Consider the following 18,080-nt stretch of genomic DNA (forward strand, 5'->3'; position numbering starts at 1 on the left):
GACCGTACAGAAGGTGCTGCCCAACCCACCAGAAGGGGACATAATTCAAACGGGAGCACTAGAGGAAGCTACGCAGAACGTTACCAATGCTTAACAGAAGGTGTTTCTCAATTCTTGCCCGATCAGCCGACCCCCAAAGTCCAATCACAACCAGTGGTGGACACGGAAACTGAGCGAAGTCAGAAAGGAATCGAGGAAACTCTTCAACAAAGCAAAAGTGGCAAACACACAGGAAAGTTGGGACGATTATGGCCGCAACTTCAATACCTACAAGAACACCTAAAGGAGGGCGAAAGGGGAGTCATGGGCAGCTTTCTGCGACGCCATAGATGGTAGCACTGAGGCCTCAAGGCTTCGAAAGGTACTGTCGAAGGCACCCACCACACCAGGCCTGCTCCGCAGCCAGGACGGTACCTTCGCAGAGAGCAGCCAAGAATCCCTGGAGCACCTCATGTGTACTCACAACCAGGATGCTCAGATGTCACCGGTGACGAATCAAACGCTACCAACGACACTGATGATCATCAAGGAGAGGAAATCGAGGATCTCATACGACATATAATGGCACCAGACAAGATTATCTGGGCCATCAAATCATTCAGTCCCTACAAGTCTCCGGGACCGGATGATATCCGACCAGCTATGCTGCAAGTAGCGTGCCTTCACCTACTACCATGGCTGAAGAAAATTTTCGAAGGATGCTTCCTCCCCCATGGGTGGAGGGAGGTGAGAGTGGTCTTCATCCCCAAGGCAGGGACGATAAACCGCATGTCCCCAAAGCACTACAGACCCATCAGTCTGTCCTCATTTTTACTAAAAACGATGGAGCGACTAATGGATCTATATATTAGAACCAAGCTATATAAACAAGTGATCAGTGGAGCTCAGCATGCCTACAAGGGTAGATCAGTTGATACCGCACTACACGAAGTTGTTGGACATATCGAAAAGACTCTAAGCCATAAGAAATATGCCTTGGCGGCCTTCCTAGATATAAAGGGGGCCTTCAACAACGTCAGGATCGGATCAATAACGGCCGCACTGGCCAAGATTGGCACACACGTGACGGTAACCAGATGGCTAGACAGCGTTCTCAGGATCAGAAGGATAAGCGTCAACCTGGCCTCCTCCTCGTCAAGAGAGACGGTTACACGCCGCACTCCGCAGGGTGGAGTTATATCCCCTTTCCTGTGGAACCTGGTCCTCAACGACTGGTAACGGGTAAATTTCTGCCCACAATCAGTTACCTTCTGGAATCTGCACTGGGCACCACCGCCAGCTGGCACGCCAAAACGGTTTGGGGGTCAACCCTCAAAAAACAGAACTAATGCTGCTCTCACGAAGATATAAAATACCGATTTTCAAACTACCAGCAATTGGAGGAACGATACTCGAGCTATCAAGCGAAGCCAAGTATCTTGGTGTCTTCCTTGACTCCAAACTCTCCTGGAAGAGAAACACGGAGGAAAGGAAGAAAAAGGCAATTGCAGCTTTCTGCACCTGTAGGAAGACCTTTGGACGAACATGGGGCTTACAGCCGCGCATCATCCACTGGATGTATACAGCGGTAATAAGACCCATCCTGACATACGGAGGCATGGTATGGTGGGAAGCGATTAACACCAAATCCCACCTGGAGAACCTCCGTAGAGTCCAACGGATCTTTCAAATCCACCCACGGGTGGACAGGGAGAAATGGAAGAGTAACACGGCCCTGGGGCAGAATGAGCTCTCCATTTTCACCGACGGGTCAAAGACGGCCGATGGGACAGGAGCTGGAATCTTCTCTGAGGAACAAGCGGTTGTGTTGGTTACATCCCTAAGACTACCAGACTGGTGCAGTGTATTCCAGGCATAGATATATGCAGTATGGCAAGCGGCTAAGTTGGTATATCTTACTCACTTGGGTTCCGGGTCATACCGTCATAGCGGGCAACGAGAGTGCGGACGAGTGTTCCAGTGCTGGATCGGCCAAGCCAAAGGCGGACGCAGTCAGCGACATACGGAGGCCACTACGAGACATCATCTCGCAGATGATGGGCCGAGCAAGAACGAGATCGGACAGGAGGTGGAACACCACTCCAAACTGAGAGATCTCTCGCTCGCTTTGGCCCCACTGTGACCCTAAACGCACCAAGACTCTCCTAAGCTTCAGGAAGAGTCGGGTGCGAACACTGACAGGAGTTATAAAGGGGCACTGTGTCATCGGCCGCATGGCCACAAAGTACAGACTGCCCCACCATGACTTCTGCTGCAGCTGCGGGCAGGAAATAGAGGCATCCAGCACCTTCTCTGCAACTGTCCTGTACTCATGGGGAGGCGTCACCGAATACTCAGCGGCGCCTTCTACGAAGACCTAGACAGCCTGGACAACATGCCTCTAGAGAAACTGGTGCTCCATATAGAGGCCTCGGGATGGTTCGCGAAACCTCCCTAGGCACCGGACAATATCCTGTGACGAGTGTGGGCATTACAATGGGCAGACTTGGTTCCGACTGACCACGTCTTCGGTCAAGCAGCCCTATAAACCTAACCTAACCTACATCTGGTTGTAATAAACTTTGTTACTCTTAAAAGCTGATAAATGCAGCTAAAAAGTGGACCTTTCTGCTTTCAAATGCAAAGATTGAAAAAAAAATTCAAATATGATCGTTTTTTGCGGTATTTTTTTCCCAAAATTTAAAAAACTCAGGAAAAGTAGAAAACAAAAAATTTCTTGGCATGCAATTGACGCCATAATTGGGCTTCGTTTAAGGTATCGTTTGTAAGAATCGATGCAGCCGTTTGATCAAATGGACTCAAAGCTCATTGTGCAGAGTAGCCGCTTGCAACAAGCTCTTTGCGCTAGCTGTCGCTCTTACATCGAAGGCACGCCCACTCACTGATCGTAGATCAAGCCTGAGTGCACAGCCTTGAGCGGGCTGAGAGAGTTGCATTGCTCTTGAGAGTGGGGGAGGCGAAGCCGTAAGAGCACACGGACCGGAATAATATAGTCCGACGACCCTTGGAAAGTAGTTATATGTTCAGTAACCCTTCGCCATAAAACAAACTGATTGAATTTGTCGCTTGTCTAGAATAAAGCCATTGTTAAGTTTAAACGATTTCGCGGTCTGACTTTCTTGTTTTGGAAAATTTTCAAGCGGTCGGAAAAGCCCGACAGCTCACAAGATTTGGAGGTTCTACCGAGATATCCATGTATATCGTGTTTCGTGGGAAGTGCAAAAAACATACTCAGGAAGTCAGCAGTTTTAATATATTGTACAAACATTATTGTGTGCTAGCAGCAGCAAATACGGAATCGGAACCGCTTGAGTACATATATACAGCATAATCGTATGTGCGCTGATTGATTCCGTTGCATTTTTGGTCTTCGCTTTCGCCCTCGGTGCTGGTTCATTTCAGTTACATACATACGTACATACATACGTACGTGCGTTCGCCTTTCTTTTGTGGTTGCTTTCTACCTGCATTCGGTGCCTTTGACCGATATTTCGCTCGCATCGTTAGATCTGCGCAGGTGGCTCGAAAAACTCTGTTTCGTTGAGAGTTTACCGAAAACTAGACAATCACATAAACGAACTTAAAATTAAACAAAAATGAGTGACGACAATATAAACATTGCGTCCGCCTCGGATGTCACGCCGTCGAGTGGCGCTCCATCTTCGACCGACTTCAGGCCCTGTGCTCCCAATTGGACGTCGAAAAGTTGCGAAGCTTGAACGAGTATGATCTGAAAGGCTTTCTAGATCTGTTGGACAAATTGGAGTCGAATTTTTATGTCGCTCAGGACCGATCGGAGGAGCAGGATTTTCAAGCTATTACTAATGACTTTCATGGGCAGGTCGGTACTGCCTTGCTAAAAGTGAAAACCCTACTGCAACGTGAATTAGGCAAGCACTCAGAGCCTACGCATTGTTCCACTTTTCGGATGGATCCCAGTGAATCGCAATCCAACATGTATAAGTAATATTTTAAATCCTTTCGTATTGAATTAAGAGTTAGCCGGCGGGTTGTTTCATTCAAATAGTTATTTATTACTGTTGTTCGCAGCAGAACGCCATCTGAATATATTAGATCTCTACCTCTTAAAATCACGACGTTGAAGTCACATACTATTATTTTTAAATATCATTGTAAATTTCACCACTAATCTATCGATAGGTTTATATAAAAAGTTCGAGAAGTAAAAGCACAGTACAAGCAGTCAAAAGGCTCTTTTTTTGGTTTTTAATGTTTATAAATTACAAAAGGGGCCGAAGTGGGGTGCAAACCAGCATCTCCTTAAAACATTGGTGACCCCGACGTGATCTTGCTTCTCGTCTTGCCGCAAATCTCACTTTCGTTATTCATCGCTCTCTTGCCGCTGCAGCAGAGACACTAAATACATGTACAGACATATGTACATACATATTTCGTACACGGGCTCGAGTGAGCGCTACTCTCTATCGATCTTATCGCGTTATTTAGCAGATCGGCAATAATAACCAAGCTGTTTGGTGCATATCAGTGCCAAGCACAACCGTTTGCTTAGAAAAGAAGCCGTCGAGCCGATACCTACATACTTACATACATACATATGTGAATGCAAGTGCCGCTACAATCGATCTCGCAATACATACACATACACAAGCCGCTGCACGCATAAAAACGGTAATCGCATTCTCGCACTGCCCACTCTGTGACATTCGCAGTGGTCAAGGGCAAAGCTCTCCTCCATAAGTGGAGTTTGGTGACAGGCCGGAGTACATCGAGCACTCAACAAAACGTACCAACCTAACATAACCTCGCCAACAACAGAATGGAAAATTCGACAAGTGAAAAAGACTTTTGCAAAGCCAAACGCGCTTCTGTTCAAGGTCAACTATTAGCAATGAACGAATTCTTCAGCGCCGGTGAGATGGTCAGCTTTGACGAGGCGGACTTGATGGTGCGAATAGAATCTGTGGAGAGCATGAAGGCCGAGTTTGAAATCAGTCAGTCAAGGCTAGAAAAATTTGATTTGCTCGAGCTTTCAACGGACTCCCGCTCAGACTTCGAAAAGGTTTACTGGAAGATTAAAGCTACTCTCGCTCGTCAACTGGATGTACTCACTAAGGGACATATGACGGACGCCAACTCAACAACTATACCACGCTTTGCTGAAAGTACGCACACACTTGCTCACTCGTTCAACCGTAAGTCTCGCCTGCCGGAATTGCAGCTGCCCAGGTTCAGCGGCTCCTACGAGGATTGGCCGGAATTTTACGCCATGTACAGGACTGTCATAGGCAGCAATGAGGACCTGAGTAAGATTGAGAAATTTCAGCATTTACGTGCGTGCTTAGATGGTGCTGCTCTCAACACAATCAAATCGTTAGAGCCTGTCGACGTAAATTACGACAAGGCGTTGGAGTTACTCATAAAGCGTTTTGATAATATGTTGCTACACTTTCAGGGCCACGTGCGAGCTATAATCGGGCTGTCAGGTGTTGAAAAGGGATCAGCAGAGGCGTTGCGTGAGTTGAGTGACAAAATTAACTCTCATCTTCTGGCGCTTAGCACCATGTCAACAACTGAGGAGCTGGCTGATGGATTACTTATACACACAATATCGCACAAGCTCGATCAGCACACCCAGGAAAAGTGGCAGGAGGCGCTTGCAACGGATAAGCTACCCAGGTGGACGGATATGTCTGCGTTCTTAGAAAAGAGATGCCGCATGATGGAAAACTTGAAAGGCGCTACGGTACCTACACCTAGCCAACAGGTGGGCAGAAATCTACAAAAGTCGAACCGTAACACATTCATTGCATCTTCATCTAACAATTACCAGCAAATTTGTAATTTTTGCGACTCAAAAGAGCATTTTCTTGCAAAATGCCCGTTGTTTTTGAATCTGTCCCCAAGTTTGCGCCACAAAGAGGCTAAGCGATTGCATCTTTGCCTAAACTGCTTGCGCAAAGGCCATGGCTTGCAGCAATGTCGCTCAGGTCACTGCAGGCACTGTCAACAAAAACATCATTCGTTGCTGCACATGAGCCCCACCACAACTCAATCATCTGCCCTGTGTACACCAAGCTTGCAGTCTGCAACCACGATCCAGACTCACGCATCGTCTACAGGGAATCCATCATCTTCAACTCTCGTCAGCACTACGCTTCAATTCACACCTGAAGCCACGAATGCCCAGCCTGCAGACTACGTGGTGCTTCCAACCGCCATCATATATGCCAAGAGCCACTCAGGTGTATTCATACCCTGTCGTGCATTACTTGATTCTGGATCTCAGATCAACTTTATCACTGCTCGTCTAGTTAAGCACCTCCAACTCAAAACTCATCATGTTGCCGTATCAATATCTGGTATAGGTGAATCAACCCTATCTTCTAACATGTCCACTGACATCTCAGCGCAGTCAAGTGATAGGAGCTTCAGCACATCATTTTCAGCAGTCGTTACTCGCACTATAACGGATTATCAACCCCATTTTGGATTAGACATCTCTGGGTGGAATATCCCCAAAAACATCTCGCTCGCGGATCCAACGTTTTTCAAATCTCAGAGAATAGATTTATTACTTGGTGCCGGACTATTTTTCGATCTCCTCTGCATCGGCCAAATTCGAATGGCGGATAACCTACCAACTCTCCAAAAGACCAAGCTCGGATGGATTGCGTCTGGCGGTCTCTCTCGCGTACACAAAAAACACACATCCCTATCAGCCCTTTACAAGGAACCTAATTCACTGTCGGATATTGTAAAACGATTCTGGGAAGTCGACAATTGCTGCGGTACAACCCCTGCGCTCTCTGATGAAGACGCGCTATGTGAGCAGCTATTTCTCCAAGGTTACACGCGACTTAAGTCAGGGCAGTATTCAGTTAGGCTTCCAGCAAAGCTCAGCTTTGACACGCTAGGACACTCATATCAACGTGCTCTACGACGTTTCAAGTCGCTGGAAAACAAATTGGCCAAAAATCACCTGTTGAAGGAGAGCTATTCTGCATTCATGCGCGAATACATCGACTTGGGCCACATGTCTTTGGCGTCCAAGCAGCAGCTTTTCCCACAATTCTATTTACCCCACCACTGCGTAGAAAAGCCAGATAGCTCAACCACCAAATTACGCGTCGTTTTTGATGGATCAGCCAAATCCACATCAGGCGCATCTCTAAATGATCTCTTGCATACAGGCCCAGCAATTCAACCCAAATTATTTAACATTTTAATTAAGTTTCGATTCTTAAAGGTTGCCATGTGCGGTGACATCTGTAAGATGTACCGCTGCGTCCGAATAATGCATCCAGACAAATTCCTGCAATGCATCTTATGGCGTGATCATCAAAATGAAAGTATAAGGACGTACACCTTGGATACAGTAACGTATGGAACCAAACCCGCTGCGTTTCTAGCAATTCGAGCTATGCAGCAGCTGGCCCACGACGAAGAGCCTACCTTTCCACTAGCTGCAAAAATAGTTTGTCGCGACTTCTATGTAGACGATTTAATCTCTGGAGGGGACTCAATAGAAGAAGCCATTCAGATCCGACAGCAAGTAAAACTGCTACTGGCAAAAGGTCACTTTCCAATCAGAAAGTGGTGCTCAAACGAGCCTGATGCATTAAAAGGAGAAAGCGAATCTGATTGTGAGAAGCTAATGGAGTTCAAGGATGGCACCAACATTGCAAAGGCGCTTGGTTTAGCTTGGAGCCCTAGCTCTGATAGCCTGCTTTTCAACTTTGCTGAAATCGTACCTCAAGGATCAGTCACAAAGCGGAGCATATTATCAATGATAGCTAGATTTTAGGATCCGCTCGGATTGATCGCTCCCATCGTTACCAGGTTACCAGGTATTTCTCCAAGCACTGTGGAAGGAAAAGGTCAATTGGGACGAATGTCTGTCGCAGTCGCTGCACTCCGAATGGATCAAACTTATATCGCAGCTCTCATTTGTCAGCAACTTGAAATTTTCTCGTTTTGTATTGATGCCACTGGCTACGTATGAGCTGCATGGATTTTGCGACGGCAGCACAGCCGCTTATGGTGCTTGCGTATTTGTCAGATCCGAAATGCAAGGGGTATTTTCATCACATTTGCTATGCTCTAAACCAAGGGTCGCCCCGTTAAAGACGCTGACAATCCCAAAGCTTGAACTGGCAGCCGCACTTTTATTATCAGAGCTCATTGGAAACATCGCGAAGTGCATTCAGTTCGAATGCAAATATTATTGCTGGACCGATTCAACAGTAGCGCTTGCATGGATTCGTGAATCACCTTCAAAGTTTAACGTCTTTGTATCCAACAGGGTATCACAAATACAGGAGCGAACCGGGGGCATGACCTGGCGTCGTGTACCCTCTCAGCTGAACCCTGCGGACATTTTATCACGTGGATGCACACCTCTGGAACTTATGGACTCACAGCTATGGCATAATGGGCCCCCATTCATACAGGCCGCTAGCTCGACTTGGCCTCAAAACGTCGCCTATCCCTTTGAGCTTCCAGAGCGACGCCAGAAAGCGCTGGTACTATCAACGAAGACGGACCTATCGACATCTTGTAAATTTAACAACACATTTGCCAAGTTACAGCGTACGTTCGCATACGTGTATCGATTTATAGCACTAAAAAGATCTGATTCAACGAATTCAAAAGGCCCACTCACTCCAAATGATATCAAGTGCGGAACGCATTTACTTATAAAAAACATTCAACTTACGCACTTCGCAGAGGAATACAAAGCACTCAGCTTAGAAAAGCCGCTTCCGACAAGAAGCAAACTTCGTTCTTTGTGCCCACTGTTGGACGCTGAGGGACTCTTGCGCATCGGCGGGCGCCTTCAGAACTCAGACTTGGAATATGAAGCAAAGCATCCGTTATTGTTGCCTAAACGCCACCCGGTTACAGCAGCTATAATCACACATTATCATTTGAAATTTCTTCATGCTGGTCCGCAATTCCTTCTAGCAACACTCCGGCAGCGATACTGGCCCATCGGAGGTCTCAAGGCTGTCTCGAACATCATCAACAAGTGCGTTCGCTGCTTTCGAATGCGACCTAAACTTCTGGAGCAAGTCATGGCCCCGCTACCAGCTGAGCATGTGTCCGACGTTTCACGTAACTGGCATCGAGTTTTGCGGTCCTTTCTACGTAAAATCAGAGGTCAGGAATCGCTCACCAACGAAGTGCTACATCTCAATTTTTATATGCTTTGCAACGAAAGCAACGCATTTAGAGTTGGTAGAGGACCTGTCCGCGTCATCGTTTATCGCTGCCTTGAAGAGATTCATCAGCCTTCGAGGGAAACCGCATACAATATGGACAGACAACGCCACAAATTTCGTGGGTGCTCGAAATGAGCTGAAGGAACTGCGCGACCTGTTTATAAGCGATCCACAGCGCAATGAAATTGTTTCCAATTGCATAGCACTGGGAGTCAACTGGAAATTCATACCGCCCCGTTCGCCACATTTTGGAGGATTGTGGGAGGCTGCTGTTAAGTCAGCAAAATATCACTTTTACCGCGTCGTTGGAAATTCTCTTCTCTCATTCAACGAATTCCGAACTCTCATCTGTCAAATATCCGCAATGCTTAATTCAAGACCGCTTTGCTCTATTACAGAAAACCCGAATGATTTGGAGATACTCACGCCTGGACACTTCATCTGGGGCAAAGCCAATGCCACTATCGACGAGCCAGACATAACGCACCTAAGCATAGGTCGCCTCAGCCGTTGGCAGCGAATATGTCACATGCAGCAATCATTTTGGAAGAAGTGGAGTACATCGTATTTGTCGTTGCTCTAAGAGCGCGGGAAATGGCGATCGTCCAAGCAAAATCTTCAGGCCGGCAGCATCGTGCTGCTCAAGGAGGACAATGCACCACCGCTCAGGTGGCCGCTTGGTCGAGTCGACAGCGTCATCACTGGTGACGACGGCATAGCAATTATTCGTACACAAAATGGTCTGGTCAAGAGAGCCATTGCCAAAATCGCCGTTCTGCCAATCGAGACCACATCGGTTGAAAGCTTGTATCTTCCAACGGGGGGAGCATGTTCGCAGCAGAACGCCATCTGAATATATTAGATCTCTACCTCTTAAAATCACGACATTGAAGTCACACACTATTATTTTTAAATATCATTGTAAATTTCACCACTAATCTATCGATAGGTTTATATAAAAAGTTCGAGAAGTAAAAGCACAGTACAAGCAGTCAAAAGGCTCTTTTTTTGGTTTTTAATGTTTATAAATTACAAAAGGGGCCGAAGTGGGGTGCAAACCAGCATCTCCTCAAAACAACGGTTATTGTAATATAATTGATTGTTTGAGTAATTTATAGGACAAGACGAATACGTTCTTGCCACTTGGTGATCTGATAAATAACTAAACTATTCTAATTCAGCCCGGCTACCACGAGCCCTCTGCTGTTGGTCGCGACGCCGGCGCAGCGCAGCATAAAAATGCTGACACCCTCGCAGGTGTTCGGGTGGGATCGCTCTCGATCGTCCGATCCCACGCCCAAAAAAATGCAAACTTGGCAGATATTCCTTCGCCCAGTGCACAATTGGTTAGCCCTCGTTAACTACTCCCCCCTTTAAGTCCTGACCGTCCTCGGTCGAGCTAATGCTTTTCAACAGCTGCTGTATGGCGATGGCTGTACTTTTCTGTTGCATGAGCCGCAACCACCAGGATATTGCAATCATGATGGCGCATAGGACCAAACCTGTAGTTGTGGCCAACACTGGGCCAATAACCAGGCGCGTTTGTACCTCGTCGATCCATTGCAAATTTTCCTCATTCAGCTTATGGAGATAAGGTAGACTCAATAGGGACTGGAAAGATAGTTATTTTCTTACAGATAAACTTAGGTCTAGGTATTTCGATTACAAAAACTATTTATTCTTTACTAGCTAGAGCCCTTCTAGTTGCGACACCCAATAGCTGGGTTGCGCTGATCTCGGTGGAACCCTTATTCAAAATCGCCTCCAATGGAATGACGTACGTAGAAGTACTCCTTTCAAACTACTGTCCGTCCGTCAATTACCGGAATGTAGTCTGCATGTGAGTAGTCTGTCAGTGTTGCTCCGGCTATAGTTGCCGTCGTTACGATCACGAAGATATATTGAAAGAGGCCGTAGTAGAAATGGAAGGTAAAAGCTTATTAACTACAAAATTTCAAAGGCAAAACTACGCTAATTAACTTAAAATTTTTACTTTAGGTTGTCCTTATGGACCACCCTCCCTTTTATGAGAACAGTAGTACCCATATCTGCTTGTATTCTGTTCTCTACGCATAAAGGCGTGAGCTGTTCTTGCTGAGCTTTTTCGAGTTTCTGGCGAATTTCTTCACTGAGGTCCGAGGTCGCGTGTATCACTTCGACTGGATTCATATTTGTGACCGAGTGAAATGTTTTGTTATATTCTATAGTTGCCTGGAGGATGAGGTCGACCGTGTTTTCGATCTTCCTCTGTATTTTCAGACACCTAGCGACTTCCACCAAGGTACTGTGAAACCGCTCTACCTACCCATTTGAGGTGCTGTGCAAGGGTGGAGCATTCGCGACGTCGATGTCAAATTGATTTTTTAGGGTTGACCGGATGGTCTCGGAATTAAATGCTGCTTCATTATCGAAGTAAATCCATTTAATCCCAGGGAAAAAGTTTACAATCTGTAGGAGTGGGAGCTTGACATCCGCGATTGTGCGGGAAGCAATTGGCTGTACCAGAGAAAATTTTGAGAATTTGTCGGCGGCCGTTAAAAAAGATTTACCAGCCGTCGAGAAAATGTCTATGTGTACCATTTCACCTACCCGTGAAGGTATCGGTGTGGTCCAGAGTTCCTGTTATTTGGGATGCCTGTCATATTTGGATTTGGCACATGTCCGACAGTTGGCCACCACTTCCGTTGCTATCTTTCCCATTTTGGGGAAGTAGTAGTCGCGGAGTACCTGCTTCACATTTTCTCGGGCTGCTTTGTGCGCTCTATTATGCTCAGTGGTTATTATTTCGGTTTTTTCGTCTTCGTTAGTGATGTCACTGACCATCGTTTTGCAGTACCAAAATTTTGTAGCTGGAAAGGCTTCGATCAGGTCAATTTGCAGAAAGGCCAATACTGGTAAACTACAGTGTATTGCGTTGACCCGTTCTGGTTGTATAACTTCTTTAATCGCTTCGAGAAGTCCTTACCGTGTGACGAAATTGAGAAAGTTTCTAGTTTTCTCTCGGAACAAGAAAATGAGTTGTTTTGATGGTCTCAGTGGTCTCAATTGAGTGAGGGAGACCTCACTGTGAGTAGTTGCCGCGTATGACCAGCTGGCACTCTCCAAGGCGTTGAAACTCTGCCGCGAGAACGCATCTGCGACATGGTTGTCCCTGCCTGGCTTGTAAAGGACTCTCGCCCCAGACTCTTCGATTCGGGCTTTCCAGCGCTTTATCTTGGGGGTTCTTGTCCACGACCGCAAATACGAGGGGCTGGAGGTCTGTGTAGATGTTAATATCGTTTTTACCGTAAAGGTAGTGACGGAGAGTGTCTAATGCCCATACTATGGATAGGAGCTCTCTTTCGTTCGTTGCGTAGTTAATTTCGCTGTCCTTTAAGGTCCTAGAAATCATTGTGATCGGACGGTTTTTTTGGGACAGCACCGCGCCTATGCCGGTAGAAGACGCGTCTGTGGTCAAGTAAAATGGGAGGTTAAAGTCAGGGTAATGAAGTATGACGTTCTCCGACGCAAAAATGTTTCTAAGCTTGTCGAAAGCTTACTTCTGGGCTTCGTCAAATTCTATGCAAATCGACTGTTTGGTCTCCCAGCCGAGCATTTTTTAGTATGTTTAGTCAGTGCTGAAGACTTAAAGTAATTTCTGTTATTTGTTCGTTATTCGCACTGCCCACTGTAATAGCCGTTTCAACCGTTCCTTCGTCTCGCGCCTTTCTCCTTTCAATCATTCTCGCTCTGTCGCTCTTTCGTTCTACCGTTCATTTAAGCTCTCTCGATCTCTCGAAAACTCTCTCGCTCTCTATGTCGTAGCATCGCGTAGGGCACGGGCAATTCGGTCCGTCTGCCCTAGTGCCTTCGCCTTCGCCTGCCCTCGCAATGGTCATGATCGGGTCTAGCACTTGCATGCCTTTGCAATGTCTCGCACTTTTCTTTCGTCGCATATATAAACACGAATCGCGGTTTATATATGCATCTAGCTGACTTCTTTCTTTCGCCTTCGCTATCGCTCTCTTCATCTATCTTTCTCGCGCTTGTATTAGGGCACGGGCAATTCGGTCCGCCTGCCCTTAGTTGAGTCTGGACGTAGCACTAGTACCTGACACATCGTCGCCTAATCGACCTAATCGACAATGAATAAACATATTTGTATAATAATCTGTTCGTGACGTTTTATTGTAAAACCAGGTGGTACATTTAGTATCCTCCTTTAAACATCGACTTTGAACGTTGTTTGCTGACTTTGCCGTTGTCCCCTTTCAGTATGTTTGTGATGGGTCGAGCATATTGGGCAAAGCCGTTAATGCAACACCTATAGTAACTCGCAAGCCTCCGGAAGGACCTTACCTCAAAAAGAGAGGTAGGTTGCCTGAAATCTTGTATGGACTTGACCTTGTCAGGGCTTGTTCTGGTGCATTCTCTAGACACAACAAATCCCAAAAATTCAACGCTTTCTTTGAAAAACTGCGATATTTCCCTGGACACCCTTATATTTGCGACATAAAGGCTTTCTAGAATCCTGTCAATGTCCTTCACATGTTCATCTTCACTTCTGGAGAAGACAATAACAGCATCTACATATCTTTCCGATATGCTCACGCAGTACGTCATCTATGGCCCGTTGGAATATTCTTGACGCATTTCTAAGGCCAAACGGTAACCGGCAAAATTCATATTTGCCCCCGTTAACAGAAAATGAGTTCTTTTCCCGGTCACGTTCTGCGAGCGTGATCTGATGGTACCCTGACTTTAAGTCAAGGGTAGTGAAATACTTGGCCTTTCCTAAGTTCGATAGTATCATAGAGATGCTGGGCATCGGATATCTGTCTGCAATGGTCTTTGAGTTTAACTTTCGAAAATCAATGACAAGCCTTTGCTGTCTTGAACCTGTGTCATCAAGACCTTTCTTTCCTACAGCCCAGATGGGGTTGTTGTAGGGGGATCTTGATGGGCGAAGAATCTGGTTTTTCAATAGCTCCTTGACTTCTTCATTGACAAAGTCGGTGGACCCTACAGTAAAGGAGTACATTCTTGAATATACCGGCTCGTCGTCTTCGGTCATAATCGTGGCCACAACTGCTGTGTTAAACGGCAGAATTTCTTCTGGGTCTGCAAAGGCTATTATTCGGTTAGACATCATTCTTAGAAAAGCCACACTTACAACTGGTGGTACTACAATGTCATTTACTTTTGTGAAATTGACGCTGGGGCACTTGTGGAACAGAATCTTTTCAGGTCCCTTAGCCAAGTGAAGTTTCTTTGACCCTAAGTCAATATTAGCGCCATCTTCAGATAACGTGTCGAGCCCTATGATGCCGACAAAAGTTGACAGTTCTGGCAGAATAAAGAACAGGCTTTTTACACCGAAGATGGTCAGAAAGCATTTACGCTCGACTTTGTTAAAACAATGTAGGGACTTAACAACGAATGGGGCTTCTACCGAGACAACTCCCCGCAGTCCTTTTAGGGGTTTAATGTAGTTTTTTGCAGCACCCGTATCTATGAGCAATTTTAGTTTTTTCCCCGCTACTGTTCGATTGACGAATGTGAGCAGGGATTCCCCTCTAAAAAATTGACTTTCATTGACTCTATTGACGAACCCTGCATTTGCTTCATCGTCAATTTCAGCGACCGCTTCCGACGCTAGCTGCTCACGCTAGCTGCTCGCTTTGGTATTGGTCTGAGTTCTCCTGAGCGAGGTGATTAACATTCTTCCGGCGCTGGCCAGAGAATCTCTGGGACCCAGTCGTTTTCTTCTCTCCGCCCGACTACAATTAGCCAGCACCCGTGGCAGAGACATGACCGTACCAGGACCTGTTACCAGCCGCCCTCGCACTTCCACCCCAGATTGATGGTTGCCCAGGGCCCGGTTGAGGGTTGATCTGGCCCTAAATAGGTCGATTTTGGTTTTAAAATTTAAAATTGAAAGTTGTTATTTGTTTGTATTGTTTGTATTTACAGTGGTTACTCAGCCGAAAAGAGGTGGCACAATTAAAAAATATTTTATGAACGCTTTGAATAAAATAAATGTACACATCTAGTAGAACATTTTCCAGAGCTTTAGCGAATCTAATTTTCAAGATAATTTTAGATTAGGAGATATGAGCAGAGATAACATCCTTTACTTGTATATATTGTATTTATTTCCCACCCCCACACACTCTGCCCATTCCTCATTTATGTTGCGGCAGGACAGCTCAGATCGATACATCAGCCCTTCAAATCAAAACGAAAAACCGAAATTCAGTTCAAGCGACCAAAAATTGTAAAGCCAACAAGCACAGTATGTGTGAATACATGGCACACACACATTTACTTAAACTGGAAACGAAACTCAAAACAAACTTAAAACGTTTTCGGAAAATAAGAACTGAAATATATTTTTTCGTGCCTGAGTACACACATACATTTGCAATTCTCGGCTTGCTTTCGTATCTCGTCATGAATGGAACATGTCGAAAAAATGCCGGAACGTCTCAGGTTCACACCCGAACGTTTCCGGTCCAGCAGCCTGGGGACCTGGGACAGAAAACTCATCTGCGAAACGTTCGGTGTATGAACTGGCACATCTATCTACTGTATGGTTAGTGACAAAACATACTCGGAAAGTCAGCAATTTATATATTGTGTGCTAGCAGCAGCAAATACGGAATCGGAACCTCTTGAGTACATATATACAGAATAATCGTATGTGCGCTGCTTCATTTCGTTGAATTTTTGATCTTCGCTTTCGCCCTCGGTGCTGGTTCATTTCAGTGACATACATACGTACATACATACGTACGTGCGTTCGCCGTTCTTTCGTAGTTGCAGCTTTCTACCTGCATTCGCTGCCTTTGACCGCTCTTTCGCTCTTATCGTTAGATATGCGCAGGCGGCTCGAAAAACTCTGTTTCGTGGAGGGTTTACCGTAAACTAGACAATCACATAAACAAACTAAAAATAAAACAAAAATGAGTGACGACAATATAAACATCGCGTCCGCCTCGGATGTCACGCCGTGGAGTGGCGCTGCAGTTGGTGAAGTGGCGGCTAGTGCTGATCCAGCTACTAGGATTTTCAAGCTATTACTAGTGACTTGCCTGGGCTGTTCGGTACTGCCTTACTAAAAGTGAAAACCCTTCTGCAGCGTGAGTTAGGCAAGCACTCAAAACCTACGCATTGTTCCACTTTTCGGATAGATCCTAGTGAATCGCAATCCATCAATCGATCCCGTTGGCCGCAGCTGCCCAAGTTCAGCGAAGCCTATACCGAGTGGTCATGCTTCTATTCAATGTTCACTGCTGTGATTGATAGTGTAGCTGATCTGACTTATATCGAGAAGTTGCAACATTTGCGATCCTGTTTGAGCGGCGCGGCGTTGGACACCATTAGTTCATTGGCGATGAACTAGACCAACTATACGACTGCATTAGATATACTTAAAAAACGATTTAGTAATAAACGTCTCATCCTAAAGGCACACGTTGGAGAGGTATTTTGGCTGGAGCAATCAGATTTATCGGTTGGCAAGCTGCGTGCGTTTACGGACTCCGTCACCGCACACCTTCGCACGCTGGAAGCGCTGGCAACAAAGGAAGAGATCGACGATTGCGTAATCGTTCACGCAGTCGTGCAGAAGTTGGAGAGGGCGACTCAATCGACTCAATCCTCTTGGGAGAAATTGTCTGCCTTTCTGGACAAAAGATGTCGTACCCTGGAAAATGTTGATCACGCCCTGCATGGGAGTTCTGGTCAGGCTAGCAAGCCAGTAAAGACCGTGAGTACGTACCCTAAAAAATCATTCGTTGCATCGGCGGGCTTAGTTTTTTGTGAGCTATGCCGTGCCCAAGACCATTTGATTTCGCAATGCAAGCGCTTTGAGAAGATGTCTCCTAGAGCGTGGCATAAAGAGGCCAAGCGACTGTCACTTTGCATTAACTGCTTGCATAAGGGCCATCAGATGCGAGACTGCCGATCAGGTCCCTGACGTACCTGCCAATCAAAGCACCATACGCTGCTTCATAACATGCCATCGCCCGTATCCACGCAGTCTATGGACCAAGCTCGATGGTCGCAGTTTCGCCCAGCGCTCCCCAGTCCTCTCGTATCTCGTGTGATGTGCTTCCAGCAACAGCTGTTATGCTCATCAAGGATCTGGCTATCACGTTTGTACCACGTCGAGCTCTCTTGGATTCTGATTCCCAAGTTCATTTCGTCACTTCTCGGTTTGTGGAGCAGCTAAAACTTCGCAAAATGAAATCGTTGGCTGCAGTTTCAGGCATTGGAGACTTCAGCTTTTCCACAGAAGGTTACTGAGTCGATATCGTCCTAAAATCTCGCATCTCGGAGTACTCAACAACTATGAGGGCCATTGTAGCTCCGTGGATAACAGACCAGCAGCCTATCCATTCGTTCAACATTGAATCTTGGAGCGTACCGTCGAATATACAGCTTGCTGATCCATCGATTTTCGTACCACAGCGAATTGATTTGTTCATCGGAACATATCTATTTTTTGAATTGCTGTGCGTTGGCCAAATCCATTTAGCTTCGGGATTGACATTGCTGCAAAAAACACTCCTTGGATGGGTGTTCTCGGGAGGCTGCAATCGACTGCCCCAGTCGTCATCATTCGTTGCATCGCAAAGAGCAGCGCCTGCGCCTACCCCAGTTGGCCAGTTAGATGAGTTGGTTCGTAAGTTCTGGGAAGTAGAACATGTCTACGAGCCAATCTCAAGGATGTCCGCAGAAGAGCTTCATTGTGAAGAGCACTTCAATCAGCACTACGGTGTGTAAATACTTCTTGCCGCACCATTGCGATTGAAAGAGGAGAGTTCGTCCACAAAGTTACGGTGTTACGATCCCCTCGGTTTAATCGGACCAACGTTGACAAGGGCGAAGATA

General features: G+C 46.2%; 2 protein-coding genes across 3 annotated transcripts in view; one reads left to right on the forward strand and one right to left on the reverse strand.

Annotated features, from left to right (window-relative positions):
- The window catches only part of LOC111077529, a 76,091-nt gene that overhangs the window by 39,004 nt on the left and 19,007 nt on the right, over positions 1–18,080 (reverse strand). The window lies entirely within an intron of this gene.
- Positions 4,278–10,194, forward strand: LOC121404356. 2 transcript variants are annotated; one of them, XR_005967926.1, is made up of 2 exons: positions 4,278–4,650; positions 9,602–10,194. XR_005967926.1 is itself a non-coding variant. In XM_041593672.1 (2 exons), the coding sequence occupies exons 1-2, from the start codon at positions 5,102–5,104 to the stop codon at positions 9,683–9,685; spliced, it is 729 nt and encodes a 242-aa protein (XP_041449606.1). In that variant the 5' UTR covers positions 5,071–5,101; the 3' UTR covers positions 9,686–10,194. The 2 variants fall into 2 exon arrangements, 1 of the variants encoding a protein (XP_041449606.1); XM_041593672.1 differs by lacking the exon at positions 4,278–4,650 and adding an exon at positions 5,071–5,746.

The sequence above is a fragment of the Drosophila obscura genome, unplaced genomic scaffold (genome assembly GCF_018151105.1).
Source record: "Drosophila obscura isolate BZ-5 IFL unplaced genomic scaffold, ASM1815110v1 contig_193, whole genome shotgun sequence".
Lineage (NCBI taxonomy): Eukaryota > Metazoa > Arthropoda > Insecta > Diptera > Drosophilidae > Drosophila > Drosophila obscura.

Coding starts and splice junctions, on each gene's coding strand:
- LOC121404356 (XM_041593672.1), top strand. CDS start 5,102: ATGACGGACGCCAACTCAACAACTATACCACGCTTTGCTGAAAGTACG. Junction 5,747..9,601: donor TACCTACACCTAGCCAACAG/GTGGGCAGAAAT, acceptor GCTCTATTACAG/AAAACCCGAATGATTTGGAG.